The following is a 26,220-nucleotide window of genomic DNA, read 5'->3' on the forward strand; positions in this document are numbered from 1 at the left end:
TTTAATGTTCCAGACAGTTGCTGCCGTGGTAAAGAGACTGTTGCATCTTGTATCCTTGGACAGAATGTGGTTATGTTCCTCGCATCTTGGCCATATGTATTCTGAGTGAGCCTGTTAACCCCTAGAGGTGGCGTACAGAAGGCGTCTGTACTCCAGTGGAGCAGCCTAGAATAACACCTTGCAGTAGGTGTAAAATGATTTTGGGAGTGGCGACCCCATCGTAATAATAGCCTATTATACGTGATATGGTACTCGTAGATCAGCCATGGAAAAGGTTCTCAGGGTACTGGGGGAACTATGAGAAATGGGTGACCAGTAACCAACATTAAGATAGGAAAAGTAAAACTTATGACTGACAGGAAAGGCGGAGGAAGTAGTATACTTCATGGTGAAGGTGGAAATAATGGGGCTGCGTGAAGTGAAACGGAAAGGTAACGGAAGGAAGAAATTGAGGAAAGGCTACACATTATACTGGAGTGGTGACCAAGAGCCAATAAACGAAGTGGGGCTAATCATTTCGAAGCAATTGGAGGAGTATGTTGAAGTGGTAGAATGTGTGAGTGACAGAATAATGAAGATTAGACTAAAGATGAAGAATGAAGTGATGGACTTCATACAAGTGTATGCACCACAGATGGGACACAGGGAAGAAGATATTGAAGGATTCTTGGAGAAAGTAGAAAGATAAATTTCAGGTGTGGAAATGGTTATTATGGGAGATCTGAATGCACAGGGCAGAAACAAGAGACAAGAAAAGGAAGAAGTCATTGGACCATATGGATATGGGAAAAAGAATTGTGAAGTAGAGGAACTAGTGGACTTCCGTGAAAGGAATGGACTTATAGTGGGGAATATATGGTTTCATAAGAAAAACAGCAGGAAAATTACGATATAGGTGGGGTGGCAGAAGAACAAAATTGGTAATTGACCACATTTTAGTGGAAAGGACAAATCTCATGAAGTTGATGGATGTGACAGCTTTACCAGGAGAAGCAATTGTGGGGACCATAGAGTTGTGGTGGCAAAATTATGGTTTGGAAAAATTAAAAAAACTAAAAGAGACAAGAGAAAGTAAAATAAAAGTATGGAAATTGAAAGACAAAAAAGATTATTTTTCAGGAGAGATTGAAGCAACAAATCCCAGTTACCTACTGAAGTGGAAAATGTAGAAGAGGAGTAGGCCAATTTTAAAAAGGCGTTTGTTAGTGCAGCAGAGACTGCTTGTGGCAGCACATCTACAAGAGTGAAAGGATAGGAGACTCCGTGGTGGAATGAGGAAGTGAGGAAAGTGGTGAAAGAAAAGAAGACACCTTGGCGAGAATGGATCCGAGATCAAACAGAAGAAAGCGAGAGGAAGTATCTCAACAGCAAACAGAGATGTAAGAAGGTGGTAGGAGAAGAAAAGAAGAGGAGTTGGGAAGAATTTACACAAAAGATGGAAGTAGATGTAAGTGGCAGTAAAAGCATGCTGTATGGACTTATAAGAAATAAGAGGACAGAAAGTGTTATCACAAAGCTAGTGAAAAAGGAAGATGGAGAATTGTTAACATACCCAGAAAAGATAAAGAGAAGATGGAAGGAATATTTTGATAAGCTATTCAATGTGAACATCTTTACAGGGGGGTGGGGGGGTGGGTGGATAGAAGCAATGCAGTGCAAGGATAACAGTGCTGGAAGTGGTGTTAGTGGTACAAAAGATGAAGATGGGAAAAGCAACAGGGATGGATGAAATCAGTGTGGAAATGCTAAAGGTTGCTGGACCTGTTGGTATGTAATGGTTGTACAGACTATTCAAGTGTATGTGAAAACATAAATGGGTTCCAGAAGACTGGAAAAAAAAAAAAAAAAGGCATAATAATACCAGTGTTTAAGAAAGGGGACAAGAAATTTTGTTTTAACTATAGAGGAATCACACTTATATCGCAGGTAGGCCTAGTTAGAAAGAAGAATGAGAAGAAAGATTGAAGGAGAGTAACAAGAGGAACAATATGGCTTCCGGAGTGGAAGATGTACAGTGCACCCAATCTTTAGCATGAGACAGCTGATGGAAAAGAACTGGGAATATGGAAAGACCTGGTCTTGACTTTCCTAGATACAGAAAAGGCATATGGTAGTGTCCCCAGAGAGAAGGTTTGGGAAACCATGGTTAAAAAGAGACTTGGAAGAGAAATGTTAGAAATGGTGCAAGCAATGCACAATAACTGGGTTAGCAGGGTACTGACCCCAGTTGGAAAGACGGAATGGTTTAGGAATAAGACTGGACTGAGACAGGGGGTTGTGCTGTCACCTCTTTTGTTTATTATGATCATGGATGAAATTGTGAATTAAACAAAGGAAGCCTGTGGAGATAAAGAGATGAAGATACTGCTATTTGCAGATAATGATGTGAAACTGGGGAAAGAACAGCAAAGAAGTGCAACAACAACTAGATGTACTGAACAAAAAAATTGAGAAGTATGTCATGAACTTCAGTAAAGGTAAAAGCAAGAATATGGTGATGTCGAGAGGGGAAAGGCAAGGAAAGGGCACTGTGAAAGCAGGAAGTCCAGAGTCTGGAAATTGTGGGCAGCTTTAAAAACCTAGGAAGTGAATTAATGCAAAATGCCAGGGGGGACATGGAGATTAGCAGGAGGGTACAGCAGGACAATGCATTCTACAAAAGTGTAAGAAAACTTGTTTGGAGCAAAGAAGTACCAAGGAAAAGTAAAGAGATAATATACAAAATGTACTATGAACCCATACTGACTTATGCAGCTGAGACTTGGGACTTTGACTAGCAGGCAAGAGAGTAGAATTCAAGCCAGTGAGATGAAATGCCTAAGAAGTATGATAGGAAAGGCAGAGTGAGAAATGAAGATGTCAAGAAGGAAGTTGGGATATGAAAGCTAAATGAAAGAATTGAAAAGAATATACTAAGGTGGTTTGGACATGTAAAGAGGATGGAGGAGAATAGAATTCCAAGAACAAGGTGGATTGAATCAGTGAAGAGTGGCATAAGAAGACAAAATTTAGACTGGGACAAGATCGTGGAAGAGGAATGATGGAAGAAAAGAGGAAGAAGGAGAAGTGCCATATATACCCCAACCAGGGGTCGAAAAATACCGGGCGCCCAGTCACCATGGCGCCTGAAAATTTTTACCTGGCGCCTGAATTTTCAAATTCGGTTTTGAAAATTTATTTTTTGAAATCCGGAGTTCCCTTACATGTACTTTCCCATTGCTTTACAAAGTAACAAGTCGTGTGATGTTTCATGTTTTTTTTTCTGTAGCTTATATATTCTAATACGGTATGTGCAACAAACATTTTCTGTGCTTCTGGCAAAGTCTTGAATTCTGTAATTGCTCTTCGTACCTTGGAACTGGACATTTCAGTTCTGCACGGTCAAGTCTAGCGGTCATGGGAGATATCGTTGTAACCCGTCAAACAAGTATCCTTTCATGTGGACGTATCGTAACACATCGAGTTCTATTACAGATGATCAGCTATCGGTAGCCGAGTACAAAGATCAGACCAGAGTTGTGGAGAAATGCAGAGACCTACTACGTTAAATAATTCCACAAACACTACATTACCGCCATCCTTCCCGTGACTAGCCGTTCCTCAACTATTGCCGCCAAAGCAGGGCTGATAAATTCCCGTGGAATTCATTCTTTGTATTTAGAACATACGGAATGACATGTTTATCAATTCTTGTATTTTCACCGAACAATATTTATACTTTTAATTTAATTACAGCATTTTGGTATTGAACAGTTTGCACCTTATAAATACTGTTGTTTTTATTCCTGTGCGTTTAGGGAAAATTGGCAACGTAGCATCAGACATCGAAGCCCGCGAACTCGGAAGCCATTTAACGCTGATGTATTTTACGTTTCTGGGCTATACTTGAGAAAAGCGGCAAAATGAAACGAACAAAACCGCACAAATTGACTGATGCGAGTAACAAACAGTGTACTCTTTCAGATTTTTTTTCGTAAGTAGGGCCCGTAAATGTAACACAAAGTGATACAGAAGGGAGTGAATGTGAGAAAACATTTGATGGAAGTGCCGACTGTAGAGTTCAGGACGACAATGACCAGCATGGAATTTATGGTATTTAAGACAATGATAGGTCAAACATCAAACATACGTCAAAATTTCAATTTTCAGGCAAACGGAAATTTCAGCACTTTCAGCGAAGTGTGTAAAGAAAATGAATGCTAATATGTCACAGCATATGAATGCGTTGCTCATGGCATCTTATCATATTGCAAAAAATAACAGTCCCTACACTGATTTTGAAAGTTTGGTGGTTACATTGTTAAGCAAGCTGAATGTTAGTGGTTCAGAGAAGTATGAGAATGATACACAATGCAGAGAATCGTAGCTTGAATGACTACCGTGGCTGTGCTATGAAGAAGGAATTGCGAAGTGTAAATTATGCAGTAACTTTCGTAGTATTGCCGATAAACATTTTAAAGGTGTTTCCCAGGGTGCGAAATCGCAGGGGGGGGGGGGGGGGAGATTTCTCCCCCACCGACGATTTTATCTCAAAGGTTCCCCCCCACTAAAATTGCCCGGGGGGGATTCTTTCATTATAAAATTATGAGGAAAATGTAGAACACATATAATTTTGGACTGAAATTAATGATTTTTTTCTGCACATATTTTTATGAAAACATCAGCAATAATTCAAGTGACTGCCAGACCTTCAGCAATAAAACAACGCAGCAGTGGCAATCCGGACCTGCAACCTATTGTTCATATTTCACTCTGACAAGCCCATCTGATACTCGGAAAAAATATAAATTACTTGAAGTTCTCCTCCTTTGTCATTTCTCTAAGTAGCTCGAGCTTACACCACTCTTGTACTTCTTGGAAAGGGTGTGTTTCCGCTAAGTAGTCAATAGGACAATATTCACTTAAGCAGTGTACAAACCGACAATTTTTTTCAGTCAAAACAGCCCTGATAGAGGAACGTTCCACTAATAAAGCAATAAATCTGGACAAATCGCGCCTCGTCTTTCGAAACTTCTCAGCTGATTGGAATGATGTTCTAATGTTTATCATTCTCGTTATAACAACAAAATTCAAACAAAAAGATCTACAATTTACATTTGTCTGGGGAGGGAGGGGTAATTAAATTACAGGAGAAATTTAACCCCCCCCCCCCGAGAAATACTGCCTGAAAAAACACTAGTAGTTAAACCCTATGTCCCTTCCGCCACCCCCCCTCCCATTTATTTCTGATTTCGCACCCTGGTGTATCCGGATTTTTAGGACCATTTAAACTGGAAACGTTTAAAACATACGAAAAATCCTATCCTCACTCGAAGTGTCAGGAGGCTGAAAAAATGGCGTAACAGCCCCAAAGGCCTTGGCCTACCAAGCGCCCGCTGCTCAGCCCGGAGGCCTGCAGATTATGCGGTCAGCACGACGAATCCTCTCGGCCGTTATCCTTGGCTTTCTTGACCGGGGCCGCCATCTCACCGTCAGATAGCTCTTCAATTGTAATCATGTAGGCTGAGTGGACCTTGAACCAGCCCTCAGATCCAGGTCATATTCCGTAACCTGGCCGGGAATCGAACCCGGGGCCTCCGGGTAAGAGGCAGGCACGCTACCACTACATTGCGGGGCCAGCAGAATATTGAATGTTTCATGAAAAATCCCGAATGTGCACTTTCAGCGAGGTGCGTCAAGAAAATGAATGCTAATATGTTACAGCATATGAATGCATTGTTCATGGCATCTTATCATACTGAAAAAAAAATATGACCCTGCACTGATTTTGAAGGTTTGTTTGCATTGTTAACCAAGTTGAATGTTACTGGTGGGAAATCAAACAGGCACATGTAGTGTAATTTTAAAAGACGCTGATCTTGAAAGTGACTGGTGATTATTTGGGTTAGTATCTCTTAAAATATACATTTCCATTCTTATATGAACTGAGACTATACTACTTAAGGCTACATTTCAAAAATAAAACGTAGCTTGATCATAGTCTAACCTGTGGTGTTCATAATGTATATTTGCAAAAAATGTGCTGGCTCCTGATAAAAAGGGGCTGGCTACTGAATTATTTCTATTTTTTTTCTACCCCTGACCCCAACCCTAAAGGAGCTGGATAATGGTAAATGATGATGATGATGATGATGATGATGATATGGTGACTCGTAGCAAGAAATGCATCATCGCTTGAAGAAGCTTGAAGCAGTTTTTCATGAATGATATGTTGGAACTCATTGTAAACTGTACAAATCTGGAAAATGAACAAGTCAAAGGAAATTATATTCGCATACAAATTACTTATCACAATATGGATTGTCATGAAGAGTATAATTATTTCCAACAGCGTGATTATTTTGGAAGCACCCTTCCCCGTCACCCAGGGATATACTGCAGGAATAGCATTACGTAGTTAGCAGAATTCAGGAAAATACGGTGTTTAATAAAAATTATTCCTGTGCATGACAAGTTTTTACTTCTATAACATTCATATGCTCTGAAGCTAATTAGTACTTGATATATATACACTTATTTTGTTAACATGTCATGCTATTTAGTTATTAAACCTAATACATCAATATATGATACATAAAAATTAGTAATTTTGTTATTAGACCAAGTTCAGTCGTGGTCAGAAAGTACCCCACGCCATTCCTCACGTCGCATCAACGAGCGCGACCTGTCCAGGTTTAATGTTAATAGTCATGTCCTAGTTCGTGAACCATAGACAACGGCTGAGTGGCCTAGTAAGTGGTCCTGAGAGTCGGGATACCAGTTGCTGTGGAATGGGAGTGGGCACCTCGGACATATTCTAAGTCATGGCCCTCCTTGTGTTCAGGTGGCTAGGACTATACAATCCACCAGTGGTCCCTAACTCGTTAGAGGGGAGATCCTCACTTGGACTATGTGTAAGGAGGGTAGCATCCTGCTTCACAAATTTACCGAGGTCAGAACATTTTCAGCAAGCCTCTGATCTATGGGAGTAACAGAGTCCCACTCTCATTTGACAGGCGAGGGACTCCTTGGAAACAACTTGGCGAACGAAATGGGGTTCAATGGGGAGTTGTCAATATGAATAGGGCTTATAGAACAAAGAAAGTAGAACTGGCTGAGTCAGCAAAGAGGATGCATCTGGATGAGCTAGTATAAAGTGATATTTGGGTAAGGGAGATAATGAAGAAGAGATTATAAAGTGCACTTGACGGGTGTTAAAAAGGGAAGGGCAGAGTGTGGGGTAGGGCTGTTTAACAGGAATACTATTGCATGCAACATAGTTTCTGTTAGGCACGGAACTGAGTGAAAGCTGTGGGTAGATTTCGCAGTTGGAGGAATTAGGACGAGAATTGTCTCATTGTATTCACCATGTGTGGTTGCAGATGAGAATGTTGACTTTTTTATGAAGCGTTGAGTGGCATCGTAGTCAGGGTCAACAGCAAGGATAGGATAGTGCTTAATGGGCGATTTCAATGTGAGAGTTGGAAATAGAACTGAGGGATACAAAGGGTGATTGGTAAATGTGGGGAAGATATGGAAGCTAATGATAACGGGAAGCGTTTGCTGGACTTCTGTGCTAGTATGGGTTTAGCAGTTATGAATACATTCTTCAAGCATAAGGCTATTCACTGCTACACATGAGAAGCTAGTGGTACAAGATCCATTATAGATTATATCTTAACTGACTTCGAATTCCGGAAGTCTGTTGGGAATGTACAGGTTTTTCAGGGATTTCTCAATGATACAGGCCACTATCTGATCTGTAGTGAACTAAGTATCTCTACGCCTAGGATAGAGAAATTGAAATCTGCCTGCAAACAAATAAGGATAGAAAATCTCCAGGGTGAGGAAATTAGAAGTACATGGATATGATTAGTGAGAAGTTTCAAACAGTGGACAATAAACAGGTTCAGGATATAGAAAGAGAATGGGTGGCATACAGGGATGCTGTAATAGAAACATCAAGGGAATGCCTAGGACCGACTGTGTGTAAAGATGGGAAAAAGCGAACATCTTGGTGGAATGATGAAGTGAGAGCAGCTTGTAAATGTACAAAGAAGGCTTATCAGAAATGGCTCCAAACAAGGGCCGGTGCAGACAGGAAATTGTACGTAGATGAATGAAACAGAGTGTTGAATCCAAAAAGAAATCGTGGGGAAGATTATGGTAATAACCTGGAAAGACTAAGTCAAGCAGCAGGGAAACCTTTCTGGACAGTAATAAAAAATCTTAGGCATTGAGGGCAAAAGAAAATGAACAGTGTTCTGGCTAATTCAGGTGAACTCGTAATAGATCCTAGGGAATCACTGGACAGGTGGAGGGAATATTTTGAAAATCTTCTCAACATAAAAGGAAATCTTTCTGGTGGCGTCGCGAATAACCAAGCTTATGGGGAAGCGGAAAATGATGTTGGTGAAATTACGCTTTAGGAAGTGGAAAGGAAGGTAAATAAACTCCATTGTCATAAAGCAGCAGGAATAGATGAAATTTGACCTGAAATGGTGAAGTATAGTGGGAAGGCAGGGATGAAATGGCTTCATAGAGTAGTAAGATTAGCATGGAGTGTTGGTAAGGTACCTTCAGATTGGACAAAAGTAGTAAGTGCACCTATCTATAAGCAAGGGAACAGGCAGGATTGCAACAACTGTCAAGGTATCTCATTGATTAGTATACCAGGCAAAGTATTCGCTGGCATGTCGTGTCTGCCCCAGTTTGAGCTCAGGACTATCACTCTTCCGAGGATTGAACCTGTGACCGGGAACGTAGAAAGAATAGTGCCATTGAGACATGAGTTGATATTGTAAGGGAAAATATGAGTAAATATTCTTATCTGTGTGATGGTGGTGAGGCCAAAGTAATATAAGTAATATTAGAAAGAGATTTTACGTAAAAATAAGAACCACAGAGGTATTGAGTTATGAAGGCATACAAAATGTAGAAAAGTAACAAGTTGTGCAATTAGAAGAAATGGCTTGGTTGAGCTGTGGTGAGTCATGAAGCAGGAAACTGCACCCTGCTAAATGCGTAGTATGTCTTCAGAAAAGGTGGATAGTTGGAGAACAAAAAGGGGAGTTTTTGTTCTGGATGACTGTGACCAGTTACCATAGGCAATAGAACTTCGATTCCTTTCTAGAAGGAGGGCGTATCGTAGAGAGAGTATAAAACCAAGGTACACACCTTGGAGGGGACTTTTTTTGGAAGGATTCTACCGGGAGGCGAGCGGAAGCTCTGTCAGTCAGATCTTTGATGATAATAATAATAATAATAATAATAATAATAAGGTCCGAGTCAGGACTTAAGAGTACTCACTACTGATAGCTGACCACGCCAAGTCTTCGAAGTCATTACTATTCGAGATTGAGGAGAAGCTTGTATATACTGTATATATTTATATATTAATCGGTCTGCAATTAAAAAGGAGGTATTTGGGAAGCTGTGGACTTCGTCTCTTTCACACGTAGCGTATCCCCCAGGCCCTTTGAAGTAAAACCAGCACACTGCTCGGGGAGCAATCTGACTTATCATCACTTCACGTCATGAATATACCTGTGTCACGACAGGCATCTTGGAAGGGAAGGTGTGATCAGTACTTGAGAGGAAGTTGGATGAAAACCAGTGTGGTTTCAGACCACAGAGGAGCTGCCAGGATCAGATTTTCAGTACGTGCCTGTAATTGAAAAATGTTACGTGAGGAATAGACAGTTGTGTTTATGTTTTGTATATCTAGAGAAAGCGCATGACAGGGTACCAAGGGAAAAGATGTTCGCCATTCTGGGGGACTATGGGATTAAGGCATTTGTGTTGACAATTGGGCTGCAGTGAGAATTGATGGTAGAATGAGTTCTTGGTTCAGGTTACTTACAGGTTTAGACAAGGCTGTAATCTTTCACCTTTGCTGTTCCTAGTTTACATGGATCATCTGCTGAAAGGTATAAAGTGGCAGGGAGGGATTCAATGAGGTGGAAATGTAGTAAGCAGTCTGGCCTATGCTGATGACTTGGTCTTAATGGCAGATTGTGGTGAGAGCCTGCAGTCTAATATCTAAATAGGTGCAATGAGTATGGTATGGAAATTAGCCTATCGAAGACCAAATTGACGTCAGTAGGTAAGAAATTCAACAAAATTGAATGTCAGATTGGTGATACAAAGCTGTAACAGGTAGATAATTTTAAGTATTTAGGTTGTGTGTTTTGTCAGAATCTTGATATAGTAAGTGAGATGGAATCAAGGTGTAGTAAAGCTAAGGCATTGAGCTCGCAGTTGTGATCAACAGTGTTCTGTAAGAAGGAAGTCAGCTCCCGGACAAAACTATCTTTACATCGATCCATTTTCCGACCAACTTTGCTTTACGGGAGCAAAATCTGGGCGGACTCAGGATATCTTATTCATAAGTTAGAAGTAACAGATATGAAAGCAGTGAGAATGATTGCTGGTACAAACAGGTGGGAACAATGACAGGAGGGTAGTCAGAATGAGGAGATAAAGGCTAACTTAGGAATGAACTCGATGGATGAAGCTTCACGCATAAGCCTGCTTCGGTGGTGGGGTCCTGTGAGGCGAATGGAGGAGGATAGATTACCTAGGGGAATAATGGTAAGAGAAGTAAAGGGAGACCAAGACGACGATGGTTAGACTCGGCTTCTGACGTTTTAAAGATAAGAGTTATAGAACTAAATGAGGCCACAGCACTAGTTGCAAATAGAGGATTGTGGTGACATTTAGTAAATTCACAGAGGCTTGCAGACTGAACGCTGAAAGGCGTAATGGTCTATAATGATAATATATGTATGTATGTAAGAATTTTTTGTAACATAGAGATGAGTGGTAAAATCTGAACTTCCTTGCCTTATACATTTTTTTTTTTTTTTGTAGTAGAAAGTTTGCCATCCTGATGCTTATGTATTGTTTTGTCCCAAAGCGGGCCACAAATCAAAGTGTGCACAATGCCCTGTCGAGGGGAGTTGGCTCACCGAGTGAAAACAACCTCTCTCTGAACTTTGTCTGGGAGGTGCTGAAGTGTTATTTAACTTTTTTCCTTATTTTGCCATTCCTCTGGTTCGTATATATTCATATAGGCACTGGTATTTGATGTACTGGTCCATTATGGTATTCTAGCTGTTCGATCCATACAGTGGAGACACCGATATGAATGTGGAGTTTACACACTGATTGGAACACAACAGAGTGCTGTCTGTGATAGGTTATTCTAGTGCTGAAACTTGGCATTTTCACTCCATTGCTTTTCTCCATTTACTTCAACCACTTTTATAACTGACCTATCAAAGACAGGTATGGCAGCTAGTGTATACTAATATACTGTTTATTCATTTCAGAATTCCCCTGGCTCCACATCTAATGCAGTTCCTGTGACTGGGGCTAATCTTAGTCCTCGTTCACAACGACTTAACCGAGGTGAAAGAAGATTGCTTCAGCCAGGTGCCAGCGTCAGTGCCTTCTGCATGCAGAGTTTGTCTCCACATTCTTCTGGTGGTTTTCTACAACCAGAACGTCAAGAAAGAACTAAGAATGAAGATGTTGAACATCAGTATATGAAGTTGTTGGATATGTTTCCAAATGCTGACACACTATTCCTTTGGAGAGAATGCAAATTGAGAGCTGGAAATAAACAAGCTATGGATAGCTTTATAGCAGAATTGCGTGAAAATAATTGTAACAACAATACTCTCCAAGCAAAGATAGATGATCCAGTACAAATTCAGCATCTAAAACTATTGGAAATATTTCCTGATGCTGATCCGGACTATCTGTGGGACCAGTGTTCTCAGAGAATTAATGATGAAAACAGTTTGCAGGAGTTCATCAATGATGCTTTGACTCACCATTCATACCCTAAGTATAAAGAAAACAATAACATGCCCAGCCAGAGAGGAGGTAATAATTCATCACATGTAGAATTTGAAAATCATCCAGATAACTCTAAGCCTAAGGATATCATTGATGGAGTTGAAGACTGTCTTCAAGAAATAGTTACATTTCAGTACCACTACATGCTGGAAATGCTTCCAAATGCAGATCCCCTTTATTTGTTGGAGAAATGTAAAAGCTTTGCTGGTAATGAAGAGAAATTGCAAGAATTTTTGTCTGAAGCACTTGAAAAACAAGATTTCCCAACTGTTGAAGATCATATTGAAAAGCAAAAGGCTAACATGTTGCAGAAGAAATACCTTGAGGACTTTTTTGCAGAGGACTTTATGAATGTATTCCCAGATCCATGGCATTATTTCTTGGTAGAAAAGCCTGGCAGTAAAGAAGCGTGTCCTTTTGCCAAGGAATACCTAATGAGACGTTACACAGATGTTAGTCCACAAATTATCGACAACGCATACAAGAAAAACAATCACAGTTTGGCACGAACTTGTAAGGAATTGGATCGCAGTCATCCAGTTCCATCAGGGAATAGGAAAAATATTCTGTATGGTCTCACAGACCTAACCGTTCCCTTTGTTCAGGAGGTAAGTAAAATTTTTCTGTATGGTAAAACGATCTTTTTGTTTTTAGATTGATTCTTTCACGGCCTGTAATTGTAGATATGGTATAAGTTTTTTTGCCGTATCAGAAAACAAGGTGAAAATCTTAACCTTTCGCGAGAACTTTGCTTCGCGTGTTCAGAAGAAAATCTTGTCCGTTCACGAGCGAAGACATGGAGCAAAGTCTTCCGGGAAATGTAAAGATTTTCACTTTGTTTTCTAACACGGCAAAAACCCCGAGCTTATTATCAGAACGTTACATAGTTGCTAAACATCACAAAAATGAAATGTGTATAATTATAATCTTACAAACACTCTAAACCAAACCAAGCCAAATCCAATGGGCCATTGCCTACCACCTACTCAGTCCGAAAGCCTGCAGATTATGAGGTGATGTATGGTGAGCGTTACGAATCCTCTCGGCCATTATTCCAGGCTCTCTAGACAAAGTGGCCATCTCACCATTAGATAGCTCCTCAATTAAAGGTAATCATGTAGGCTGAGTGGATCTGAACCCAGCCTTCATGAAAATGAAAACCTACAACCTGTTTTCCAGTCAGTGACCAGGTCAGGGATGGAATTAATGAAGCCCTACCCTTGCGGCGAAGATAGGAAGTGTACCGGCTGCCGAAGCCTGTCGCACTCCTCTGGGGCAATGATTAATGACTGACAGATTAAATGAAATGATAGTGGAGAGTGTTGCTGGAATGAAAGATGATAGGGAAATCCAGAGTACCCGGAGAACCACCTGTCCTTCCTCCACTTTGTCCAGCACAAATCTCACACGGAGTGAATGAAACCAGTCTTCGTATCCAGGTAAAAATGCCTGGCTGGGTATCGAACCCGGGCCCTCCGGGTGAGAGTCAGGCATGTTAGACCACGGGGCCGGCTTCAGTAATTAATTACCAGTACGTGCGTTAAAAATCTAGATACTTTAACATTCAGTTTTACCGGGGAAACTTGGTCAGTTTCACTTCTTTTACTTCAGCAACATTGATCAGCCAAACTCTTTGAAAAATCTAATAATGCCAAGCCAAACAACAATCGACCACAAGTAGTTTTTAATTCTCTAATCTAATAAAATAAAGTGCATTAGATACAAAAGTGCCCAACATGATGGCAAAAACCCTTCTTTTCTTACTCTTCCATTATAATTTGGTCACTGGTATACTGTTTGTAGTCAGTTTCTCGAAATCTTGCACCGCGTAAATTAGGCCTACATTGACTTCTAAAAATAATGTTGAATTCGAGAATACAGTTTCGAATGTAGGTATCGATTCTCAAAAGTTCTCGAATGGAATATTATATTCACTTCTGCCCGTCGCTAATCACAATCAAATAGGAAAGAGAAAAAATATCTAAACTGCAGAAATGATGTTTATTCGTGACCTTGTGCTCAGCTGGAAAGCACACTCGCTGCACAAGTCAGTAAGATTGGGAAATTTTACCAACTTTTTAAATGTAACGTGTGCTAATAAGACGACTGGTTTTTGACATTTTAACTCAAAAATGTAAAATTTCCCATTGCTTTATGTATGTAAAGGTGTAACATCTGTTGTGGTGTTGATAACATAATTAGTATACGATAATATTAACATGCTAGATTTGTGTTAAGAAGGAGCAGTTTCGATTCCTGCCTGAAAGCCCTACAACTATACAATACCCTGAGGGAAGTGCCAAAAACATGTTTGGCGATACAACCAAAAAAGTAAGAACATAAACATCTAATCCTGGACATGACGTATGACGGTTTACAAGTACGAACATTAGACGGAACTCATTCATCTTCAAGTAGAGCTGTCGAAATGCGCTCTGTCTCCTTCCAAGTGTTGTGGGCACTCTTTGCTTTATGATTTCGGAGGATTCTGTAAACAATACCACCCGAACGCGATGCTAAGATGATTCCTTATGCAAGTTCACTGCAGATCGCTTTTCCAGTATGGTACAGTACTTACTCTAATTAACGCAAACGCTTGATCGAGGATTTAGCGTTGATGGGACTGAAGTTTCTGGACGGTTGATCGGGGAAATAGTTTCTTCGAGGAACGGATAATGCACGATTTTTTACAATGTGGTTTAATTAGGATGCTCACGGGACCATGCAATTTGAACGAATAATCCGGGAAAACGTAGTTTCCAGGAACGGATAATCGAGGTTCCACTGTATTTTCAAGCTAAAAGTACACTGACTGACAGAGCAAATGCAACACCAAGAAGGAGTGGTCAGAACTTTATGCCAATTGCAGGGTAGACTGACGTCACTGAGGTATGCTCATGATGTGAAATGCGCCGCTGTGCTGCGCACGTAGCGAACGATAAATGGGACACGGCGTTGGCGAATGGCCCACTACGTACCGTGATTTCTCAGCCGACAGTCATTGTAGAACGTGTTGTCGTGTGCCACAGGACACGTGTATAGCTAAGAATGCCAGGCCGCCGTCAACGGAGGCATTTCCAGCAGACAGACGACTTTACGAGGGGTATGGTGATCAGGCTGAGAAGGGCAAGTTGGTCGCTTCGTCAAATCGCAGGCGATACCCATAGGGATGTGTCCACGGTGCAGCGCCTGTGGCGAAGATGGTTGGCGCAGGGACATGTGGCACGTGCGAGGGGTCCAGGCGCAGCCCGAGTGACGTCAGCACGCGAGGATCGGCGCATCCGCCGCCAAGCAGTGGCAGCCCCGCACGCCACGTCAACCGCCATTCTCCATTCTTCAGCAAGACACCCTGGCTGTTCCAATATCGACCAGAACAATTTCCCGTCGATTGGTTGAAGGAGGCCTGCACTCCCGGCGTCCGCTCAGAAGACTACCATTGACTCCACAGCATAGACGTGCACGCCTGGCATGGTGCCGGGCTAGAGCGTCTTGGATGAGGGAATGGCGGAACGTCGTGTTCTCCGATGAGTCACGCTTCTGTTCTGTCAGTGATAGTCACCACAGACGAGTGTGGCGTCGGCGTGGAGAAAGGTCAAATCCGGCCGTAACTGTGCAGCGCCCTACCGCTAGACAACGCAGCATCATGGTTTGGGGCGCTATTGTGTATGATTCCACGTCACCTCTAGTGCGTATTCAAGGCACGTTAAATGCCCACCGCTACGTGCAACATGTGCTGCGGCCGGTGGCACTCCCGTACCTTCAGGGGCTGCCCAATGCTCTGTTCCAGCAGGATAATGCCTGCTCACACACTGCTCGCATCTCCCAACAGGCTCTACGAGGTGTACAGATGCTTCCGTGGCCAGCGTACTCTCCGGATCTCTCACCAATCGAACACGTGTGGGATCTCATTGGACGCCGTTTGCAAACTCTGCCCCAGCCTCGTACGGACGACCAACTGTGGCAAATGGTTGATAGAGAATGGAGAACCATCCCTCAGGACACCATCCGCACTCTTATTGACTCTGTACCTCGACGTGTTTCTGCGTGCATCGCCGCTCGCGGTGGTCCTACATCCTACTGAGTCGATGCCGTGCACATTGTGTAACCTGCATATCGGTTTGAAATAAACATCAATTATTCGTCCGTGCCGTCTCTGTTTTTTCCCCAACTTTCATCCCTTTCGAACCACTCCTCCTGGGTGTTGCATTGTCACTGTCAGTCAGTGTAAAAAGTAAGCATTGTTGTTGAAACAACTTTACAAATTTTGTATAACCGTTCTGCTCCTCACTTCTGCGTTTCAGCTGTCTCCAGTTGTCAGTTCTGTCCCATGCCCATTCCCTTCCCTCATTCTGTTCTTTTCTTTGGTACTTTGCAATTTCAGTGACTACAATATGTTCTCTTTCCATCCGTCAATATCCCTCTCTTCTGGCTCCCTCACGTCGAGATTAAAGCACTTCTTTAGCTTTTCTTTCAGCATCCATACAATGTGGCCAAACAATTTGAGTGACATTTTAACATCATCCACTGCATATGTTGCCCCAGGCTCTTCTCTTATAGCTTTGTTCATTTCTCCTGGTGTCTGGCTCCATGGCTAAAGGGTTAGCGTGCTGGCCTTCGGTCCAAAGGGTCCCGGGTTTGATTCCAGGCCAGGTGGGAGATTTTAACCTTAAATGGTTAATTCCCTTGGCTCAGGGACTGTGTGTTTGTGCTGTCCCCAACATCCCTGCAACTTACTCACCACACATAATACTATCCTCCACCACAATAGCACGCAGTTACCTACACATGGCAGATGCCACCCACCCTCATCGGAGGGTCTGCCTTACAAGGGCTGCACTCTGCTAAAAATAGCCATACAAAATTATTATTATTATTATTATCATCATCTCTCTTGGTCTTGCTGACAACTCAGTGTACCTGTTTCATTTCTGAACTTGTTATTCTGCTGTCGTACAACCTGTGACAATAAAGTTCGGTGAATGAAGTCAGAACGGTCGATCCGGTAACACTGGCGACGCGCAATGCTGCACGTGCGTAGCAGCAGGGTTTTGACCACCTGTTTCCAATGTTGCTCAGTTGAGTATCGTTGTGTGTGCCGTGTAAGACCTGCTTGACACATTGTGTGTTTAGTGCGTTGGTCCTGAACTGCGAACAGGAACATAAACGGCCGAAAGATCAATGTACAGTTTTATTTAAGCTTGGCAAGACACTGAAAGAAACGCATGCGATGCTGGTATCTGTTGATGAAGATCAGGCACTGTCCTTGAAGTGCGTGTACGAGTGGTTTGCCCGTTTTCGAGGAGACCAGAAAAGTGTTTCTGACAACCCCCGTAGCGGAAGACCGGCGACCGCCAGCAGTGACGAAAACATTGAGAATTTGAGGACATTAATCACGAACGATCGGTGAATAACTGTGCACATGAGAGCGGATGAACTGCAGATTAACCGTGAATCCGTGCAACAAATCATTACCCAGAAGTTAAGGAAGATGAAAACATGTTCTCGTCATGTGCCACATCACTTAACTGACGATCAGAAGCAGGCACGTTTAGAGGCTTCACAGGATTTTTTCGAAATGGCGGATGCGACACCAAATTTTTCCTATTCCCACGACTCAAACTTGCTTTGAAAGGAAAGAGATTTGACGTTATTCCTGACATCCAACAAAACGTGACGAGACTTTTAAACACCATCCCAAAGGAAGCATTGTTGCAAAATTTTCAGGACATGTATTGCCGATCTCAGCAGTGCATAGTTATGGGAGGGGACTATTTCGAAGAACAGTAAGGTCACTGTCGTGCATTGTTCATCTATGTTGAGAGTACAGGACTATTCACCGAACTTAATTGTCACAGGTTGTACATCTTTGTTCAGGACTAAAAGTTTCTGAACTGTGCAGTCAAGTGGACTTGAACATGGTGTAAAAGATTGTTTCTTCTGCAATGTTTCTTTCTTGCTGAGTTAGTAATAGATGCCATTGTCTTTCTGAGCTCTATTGTTGATTTAATGAATCTTGGGATCCTCGGAAATTACTGTGTGCAGGTTGGTTTAATCCCTTGACCGACTGTTTGATTTCGAAAAAAGAAAAAGTGAAAAATGTCTTACTGCTATGGAAATGCAAAATATATTGATGTTTCACACACATATTAACAATTCTTATCATACTTTCTTGGTTTATCAGCTGGTTTATATATAACACTAGGGGGGTTTTTGAATCTTGGAAGTTTCCAGATTAAGTCCTCTTCTTCATTTCCATGAATTGTATATGATAATGTTGCCAGTGCTTGTGTATATCTCATATTATCGTTTGACACTTGCTCCTCTGACCTTAAATCAGATTCACTTTCATCACTTATCACTTGAAGATGAATGCTTTTCAGTTTTAATATTCTCATCATCACCCACAGCATCACTTTTTTCAGGTGAATCACAAATATCGTCATCCTTACCACTCGAAGCAGCTGCAATTTATGTTTAATAGATGACACCTACTCAAGTGAAGGTAGTCGGGTGCATTTCATTTTCTGCATTTCAGAGGAGAGTTACTCTTTCAAGTTTGAAATAAATCACAAACTATCCACTTCTTTGATTGTTTGATTGTTAGTTTGAAATAAAGTTTGAGTAGCTTCTTCCTTATTTTGGCACCATTCTGAAACTAGTAGAAAAGCCTTGCTGGGTTGGTACCCGTAAAAATGAATCTGTACGTAGAACGTGCGCTCTGACGGATGTCTGCAAATTATGTTCCTGCCTTCCAATTGTTGGGTGGAACCTTCTATCAAAGTATGGCATAGCATTTAAGAGTTGAGTTACTTCAACTGCTCTTCCTTCCAGTTGGTGTTACTATCTTCTTCCTTGCCCCAACCTTCACCACATTGCCTTTAGAAGTACAGTAGAACTTCATTAATTCAGTCTAATGGGAGGATAAGTCGACTGGATTAACAATATTTTGAAATAATGTGAAAACTATGAGGTGCATTCTAAATTTCTAATTACAGCATTATCATGTTGAACACTGTCCGAGTGTTGCTCAGGTTCCCTTATTTTGGACTGCCATGTATGTTGCCTGAGCTGATTTTCTTAACTAATAAATCACTCGCTGGAAATATTTTCGTATCTCTCCTGATAAACATGAATGGAAGTGTTACATTTCTATATATGGCTACTAGATGGAACCACTGACCCTTGCTAAGAGTTTGCAAAGTCTGCACGGAAAAGTCATTAAAAGAGACTGGAAAACAATAGATGAAAGACATGTGATAGTATTGCAAAAGGTGTAATATGCCTCTCTGCTTACCCAAATGTTTCAGATTTTATCACACAAATGGCCAGTTTCTGGAATGACAGTTATATTAGATGTGCATATATAAATAACCTGTCTCTCGAGATCTCTCGACAAATGGTACACAAAGAAATGACAGCTCACAGAAGCTCTTTTCAGAGCCAATCAACTAACTATTTGCCCAAAATGTCATTAGAAAATAACATTGATTTAATCTGTGTTTAAGAAACTCATATCTCTGATGAGTCACCACAAATGCACTCTCGTACGGTTCTGCGACCTATTTTTGCAACTCCATCACGGATGCTCATCTAGTCTCTTCACACCATGAGAACAACATTTTTTACATTGTGACTTAGGTTAGCATATTGGCAGTTGTGAACACTTATAAATCTCCAGGCATCCCATGGCCTGATAATGTTCTTCCAAACTTTGTACATCCTGCTGTCTATGTGGGTGACTTAAACAGCCACCACAGCCAATGGGGATACAGATCAAATGATCTTTGTGAAGAAAAACTTACTGAATGGTCACACTTGTCCAATATTCAGCTCATCTTCAACCTAAATAAAAAAGGCTCTTTTAAATCAGCAAGTTGGAACGCAGAAACCAATCCTGACTTATGTCCTGTGTCCACTGATCACCAGGGATACAGTTTACCTGTTATTCATAGAGTGCTTACAAACTTCCCACACAGTCAGCACCGTCCTGCTCTTTTGGAAATAGGCACTCAGATCCACATTATTAGATCTTCTCCTCTTCCATGGTGGAATTTTGTCAAAGCTAAATGGGACAGTTTCTCTGCTGATGTTGATAGCAGCATAAGATGGAATCCTCCTGTTGTTAACAACTACTGTCGAGTTGTTAAAGCAATACTTGTCGCTGCAAAAAGACACATTCCTAGATGAGTCAGAAGGAGTATATACCTGGATGGAATGAAACATGTGGAAAACTCGACAGTGATTTTCAAGAGAATGGAAAAACAGTTGTTGCTGATGAACTCATGAATAACTTACAGTAGATGAAGCCAGACGGAACAAGTGGACAGAAACTATGAAGATTATGGATTTCAAACATTCTAGCAGGAAGGCTTGGAGCCTCTTAAACAAGTTGGGGAGATCACCTCACATTCCACAGCCCAAATCTGCTGTATCATGTGATCAAGTTGTCAAACTGATTGCTGGATTGATTGTCTAAAGTGAAACCCAAGAAAGAACTCAACTGGTTAATAGTTCATCAAATATTTCTGCCCCTTTCACCAAAGAAGAGCTCTGTCTGCTGTGAAGATAACAAAGAACCGAAAAGCTCGTGGTTTTGATGGCATTCACCCTGAATTCCTCAAGCATTGTGAAAAGAACACTAGGAAATGATAATCACGGTTTTTCTCAAATATTCTGATTACAGGCAAACTTCCTCCAGAGTTCAAACAAACCAAGATTCTGGCTATTCTGAAACCAGGTAAACTTTCGGATTGTCCTGAAAGTTACCGTCCATTTGTTCTAATGAATGTTTGTTACAAACTTCTGGAACGGCTCATCTACAATAGAATAAGCCCTCTAATTTTACGATCACTCCCAGCAGAACAAGCCGGTTTTAGACCTAACCGTAGTTTTGAAGACCAAGTTCTTGCGGTTAACGACCCACATTGAGGCAGGTTTTGAAAAACGACTGAAGAGTGGTGCTGTGTTCATTGACCTTACAGCCACTTATGATATGGTTTAGAGAGAGGGAGTTGTTGGATGCAGAGTAATGTCACAACTCGTAAACAACATGCTGTCATATAGAATCATCCAAGTAGTTATGGATAACAAACATGGTAAAGTTAGTTAGAAAGCTCAACAAGGATCTGTGCTGTGAATGAGTTAGAAGGAATTTTAAACAGAGAACTTGACATTTCGAGCGAGTACTTTGATAAGTGGTGTTTGATACCTACCACCAGTAAAACAGAAACCTGTCTCTTTCACCTTAATAACAGGCAGGCAAACATTACTTTGAATGTTTCTCTCGACAACTCTCCTCTACCACACAATCCTAACCCCAAGTATCTTGGAGTAACTCTTGATTGGACACTATCCTTCAGGAAACATTTAATGAATATCGCTGCTAAACGGAAGACCAGGAACAGAAACTTGCAGGTTCTACATGGGGAGCATCAGCATCCACTCTTAGGTCGTCAGCATTGGGACTGATATGGATTCTTTCTCCACATGCCTGACAAGTGTCTTCAGACTTTTTATGACTTTTCAGACATGTTCAAGGTGAATAAAATGTCCACCATTTGTGCGATATCCATATAGGCCTACATGTCTAGATTGTAGTCTATTTTCACTTCAGTTTGTTCAACCTCGCTGTTACAGTCAGTCGTCATCCTCATGCTCCTAAAATTTGATAGGTAATGATTAGGGAGAGAATTTTTGTTGTTGTTTGAGTCATCAGTCCATAGACTGGTTTGATGCAGCCCTCCATGCCACCCTATCCTGTGCTAACCTTTTCATTTCTACGTAACTATTGCATCCTACATCTGCTCTAATCTGCTTGTCATATTCATAGCTTGGGCTACCCGTACCCTTCTTACCACCTACACTTGCTTCAAAAACCAACTGAACGAGTCCTGGGTGTCTTAAGATGTGTCCTATCATTCTATCTCTTCTTCTCGTCAAATTTAGCCAAATCAATCTCCTCTCACCAATTCGATTCAGTATCTCTTCATTCGTGATTCGATCTATCCATTTCACCTTCAGCATTCTTCTGTAACACCACATTTCAAAAGCTTCTATTCTCTTTCTTTCTGAGCTAGTTATCATCCATGTTTCACTTCCATACAATGCCACGCTCCACACGAAAGTCTTCAAAAACATCTTTCTAATTCCTATATCAATGTTTGAAGTGAGCAAATTTCTTTTCTTAAGAAAGCTCTTCCTTGCTTGTGCTAGTCTGCATTTTATGTGCTCCTTACTTCTGCCATCGTTGGTTGTTTTGCTACCCAAGTAACAATATTCATCTACTTCCTTTAAGACTTCATTTCCTAATCTAATATTTCCTGCATCACCTGCCTTCGTTTGACTGCACTCCATTACTTTTGTTTTGGACTTATTTATTTTCATCTTGTACTCCTTACCCAAGACTTCGTCCATACCATTCAGCAACTTCTCGAGATCTTCTGCAGTCTCAGATAAAATAACAATATCATCAACAAATCTCAAGGTTTTGATTTCCTCTCCTTGGACTGTGATTCCCTTTCCAAATTCCTCTTTGATTTCCTTTACTGCCTGTTCTATGTAAACATTGAAAAGGAGGGGGGGACAAACTGCAGCCTTGCCTCACTCCTTTCTGGATTGCTGCTTCTTTTACAAAGCCCTCCATTCTTATTACTGCAGACTGATTTTTATACAGATTGTAGATAATTCTTCGTTCTCGGTATCTGATCCCAATCACCTTCAGAATCTTAAATAGCTTGGTTCAATCAACATTATCGAATGCCTTTTCTAGATCTACGAATGCCATGTACGTGGGCTTGTCCTTCTTGATTCGATCCTCTAAGATCAGACGTAAAGTCAGGATTGCTTCACGTGTTCCTACATTTCTTCTGAAGCCAAATTGATCTCCCAACTCAGCTTCAACTTGTTTTTTCATTCTTCTGTAAATAATACATGTTAAAAATTTTGCAGGCATGAGATACTAAACTAATGGCGCGGTAGTTTCCACACCTGTCAGCACCGGCTAAAAATGTCAAAAATATTAATTTGTTTATTCTAAAATTATTTGATAAAAGTCCAAAATATTCTGCTTTAAATATCACATAACCACTCTCATTTAAGAGGTAAATAAGTAGGCCTATCTTCTTTTCATACCACATTCTCATTGGATGTCGGCTGTCATCAGGGCGACCTGGTTGTTGTTCTCAACAACTCGGAAAAGATTGGAAGTACTGAGCACATACCCCTCTCGTAGATTCCGTAGCCAGGATATCCTCCTTCTTCACTTACTTCTCCTTCCTTCAATTTTACCTTGTAAGATAAGTTTATGGAGTCTACATTTATCATTTCAGATGATATGGCCAAAGTACTCAAGTTTTTTTTCTTTTTGATTTTGTGTATGACTTCTAGCTCTTTGTTCAGGCATTAGCCCTTTCAGACCTGAAAGAAAACTGGAGGTGTGAATTTTTGTTTGTATGTCAAAAACTGACTAAAATGCTCCTCAATACACATATTGATAGTTTATTTTATAAAATAAAAACTAGCATCCGAAAAACAGGACCCACACAATTGTGCGTATCAAAATTCAAAATCTCGTATCACATATGATGATGTATCTTCAAAATTTACATTCACTAACCAATGTACACACTTCATTGAATATATTCCGATATTCAGTAAAACTTCTAGATTAATATAAATGCAATAAATAAATACTAACTTTTGGCACTACTGCTTCCCGCCATCTCACCGATCAACTGTGCTTTTTAAATTCTTCTTCCTTCGTCCTGGCGGTCGAGCACATTCTAAAAGCAATTGAAATACACGCCATGTGTCCCGCACAATCACTGCAGTCTGGTCTAGCGCCGAAAAAACATCAAATACGGTCAGGGATAACTAAAATACGAACCAGCACAAATGTGCGTACACGATCTGAAAAGGTTAGAGTACTTCAGTTTTTATGTATTCTGTCAACCCATGATATTCTGATTAGGCCTATAAAGTATTGAAATATGGTGCTAACAAACGTGGTCCTTAAGGCAAATGTATGTGTATGTAAAAGTACAGTGTTATATTAATTTTTGATGTGCCAGAGAAGATATTATGGTGTTAAAAAAAAAAAAAATTAACCTTTTCCACTCCTATGCCGAGTGGGGTTAGACATTAAAATATTAGACTTGTGCTCTGATGTCGAGTCCTCTCGACATGACAATACCTTGTACTTGCAGTGTTCGTATGACGACTGTGCTGTATTCCTGTATTGCAAAGCTATTTAACGATCTTCGAAAGAACACCTTTCTCTATTTAATATAGCTCGCGGGAATCGCTATGACTTTGTAACCTCGTGTTATTCTCGAATGTTTATGAAAATTTACTGATGACAAAGATTGAATGTAAACATGGCTTCTGCTTCATCTTGGCTCACGGAAGTTAATATTTTAGAACAGTTAGTTGACAATGATAGTGACGTTAATGAAGCAACAACTGACTTGGATGATTTAATAGTGAATAATATAACTGAACATGAACAGAGTGATAGTGAAAATGAAACTGGAGGTGGTGATGCTTCTCCAAATCCATGGTGCGAGTGGAGAGCTGGTGATCCTGATTTACCTGCGATCTTATTCTCTGAAGCAATTTCTGGATATAAGGCATCTGGTAGGAACAATCCTTTAACACAACATAATATTATTTGCGTTGGACAGTTTTGCAGTGTTCACTTCCTACAGCTGTTCATAGTATCAAAATCAATTAGGAGTGCAGCAGGAAGCATACGCTAAGGGCAATGGAGTTCAAAAGGTTAAATATTGCAAAAATAACCTGTTATCTTTGAAAAATTTGTACTAGTTCATACTCCGCAGTCACACGCTGGTATATTGGTAGTCTCAGAATTGCAGTGAACGACAAAGGTCATCTCGAAATTGAGCATTACAAATGCATGTCGATTATCTCTAAAGAATGCATTCCACAGCCAGTTTCCAGTCATTTGACCGGGTCAGGGATGGAATGAATGAAGCCCCTATCTAGCGGCGAGGATAGGAAATGTGCCGGCTGCCGAAGCCTGTCGCACTCCTCTGGGGCAATGATAAATGACTGATAGATGAATGAAATGTGAATGTTGCTAGAATGGAAGATGACAGGGAAAACCGGAGTACCCGGAGGAAAACCTGTCCCGCCTCCGATTTGTCCAGCACAAATCTCACATGGAGTGACCGGGATTTGAACCACGGTATCCAGCGGTGAGAGGTCGGCGCGCTGCCGCCTGAGCCACGGAGGCTTCTAAAGAATGCATTATACTGCAAAAACAATTGCTCCGCATCACAGAATGTAAAGCTTGCATAGTTAAAGACAGGAATGTCACCAAAACTAACGCCATCAATTTCATCAACATGAGTACCTGCCAGTACTTTAGCAACTTCACACAATTTTAAAACCATCTGTTTTTGTAATTTGTAATCTTCCTAATTTTGGTATTTGACCTTTAACAGTCCCTGTACCTGCGAGACTGATTATGAGAGTGAATCTAGCACGTACTTCCTTTACTACTTTGGTCAACAGCTTAGTTGATTTTTTTTTACATATGTCTGTGGTTTTACACAAGAAACTTAGATTGGCAGATATAAACACCAAATCATTTTTCAAGGAGATGTCTTTCAGTTAACTCTTGAAGAATCCTACTTGACAACCTGTCGTTTTTATCAAGCCGCATTCACAATGGATGGGAGACTTTCTAAATTGTCTCTGTAGTATACCACAGCTATAAGCCAGGTACCCCACCATGTGACAATAGGCAAAGAAGGAAGCTCAAGCCCTGGGCTTTTCTCTTTAAATAGATTGATTCTTGAGGGCACATTTTGCAACATTTTTGCCATTACACTAATATAAACACTTGGCATAATTTTTTTGCTAGTGGTTTAACACATTGAAGGTTTTTGACGACTGAGGATGGGGAATGAATGGGAAGGACTAGGATTGGGAAGGCTGTGGCCGTAATTAACGTACAACTCCGTCATTTGCCTGGTGTGAAAATGGAAAACCACGGAAAAACATCTTCAGGGCTGCCGATGGTGGCATTCAAACCCACCATCTCTCGAATGCAAGCTATATGACGCTAACCACATGGCCAACTCGCTTGGTCTTTAGGATACTGAGCCCTTGCAGTTTCACATAACCTATGTAGAGCGTGAAGAATGCAAGTTACTTGTACTGTATCATTTTCAGAAAGCTTACAGAAAGAACTTCAGCTGCCTTTCTCATGAAAGCTGCACTATCAATAACTACAAGCACTACGTTGCCATTTTTTATACCTTTTGGCCAAAGTAAGTGCATGGCTTCATTAAACAACCTAGATACAGTGGCATGGTTTGGAGCAGGTATTCCTTTCCACACTAGCAAACAAGG

General features: G+C 41.0%; 1 protein-coding gene across 1 annotated transcript in view; it reads left to right on the forward strand.

The window, feature by feature from the left end:
* Positions 1-26,220, forward strand: part of LOC136880928 (E3 ubiquitin-protein ligase RNF216) — a 162,309-nt gene that overhangs the window by 56,379 nt on the left and 79,710 nt on the right. The window contains exon 3 of the mRNA XM_067153457.2: positions 11,313-12,452. Coding sequence (XP_067009558.2) covers positions 11,313-12,452 — 1,140 coding nt within the window. The remainder of the gene's footprint in view (positions 1-11,312; positions 12,453-26,220) is intronic.

Source organism: Anabrus simplex, chromosome 9, assembly GCF_040414725.1.
Source record: "Anabrus simplex isolate iqAnaSimp1 chromosome 9, ASM4041472v1, whole genome shotgun sequence".
Classification (NCBI taxonomy): domain Eukaryota; kingdom Metazoa; phylum Arthropoda; class Insecta; order Orthoptera; family Tettigoniidae; genus Anabrus; species Anabrus simplex.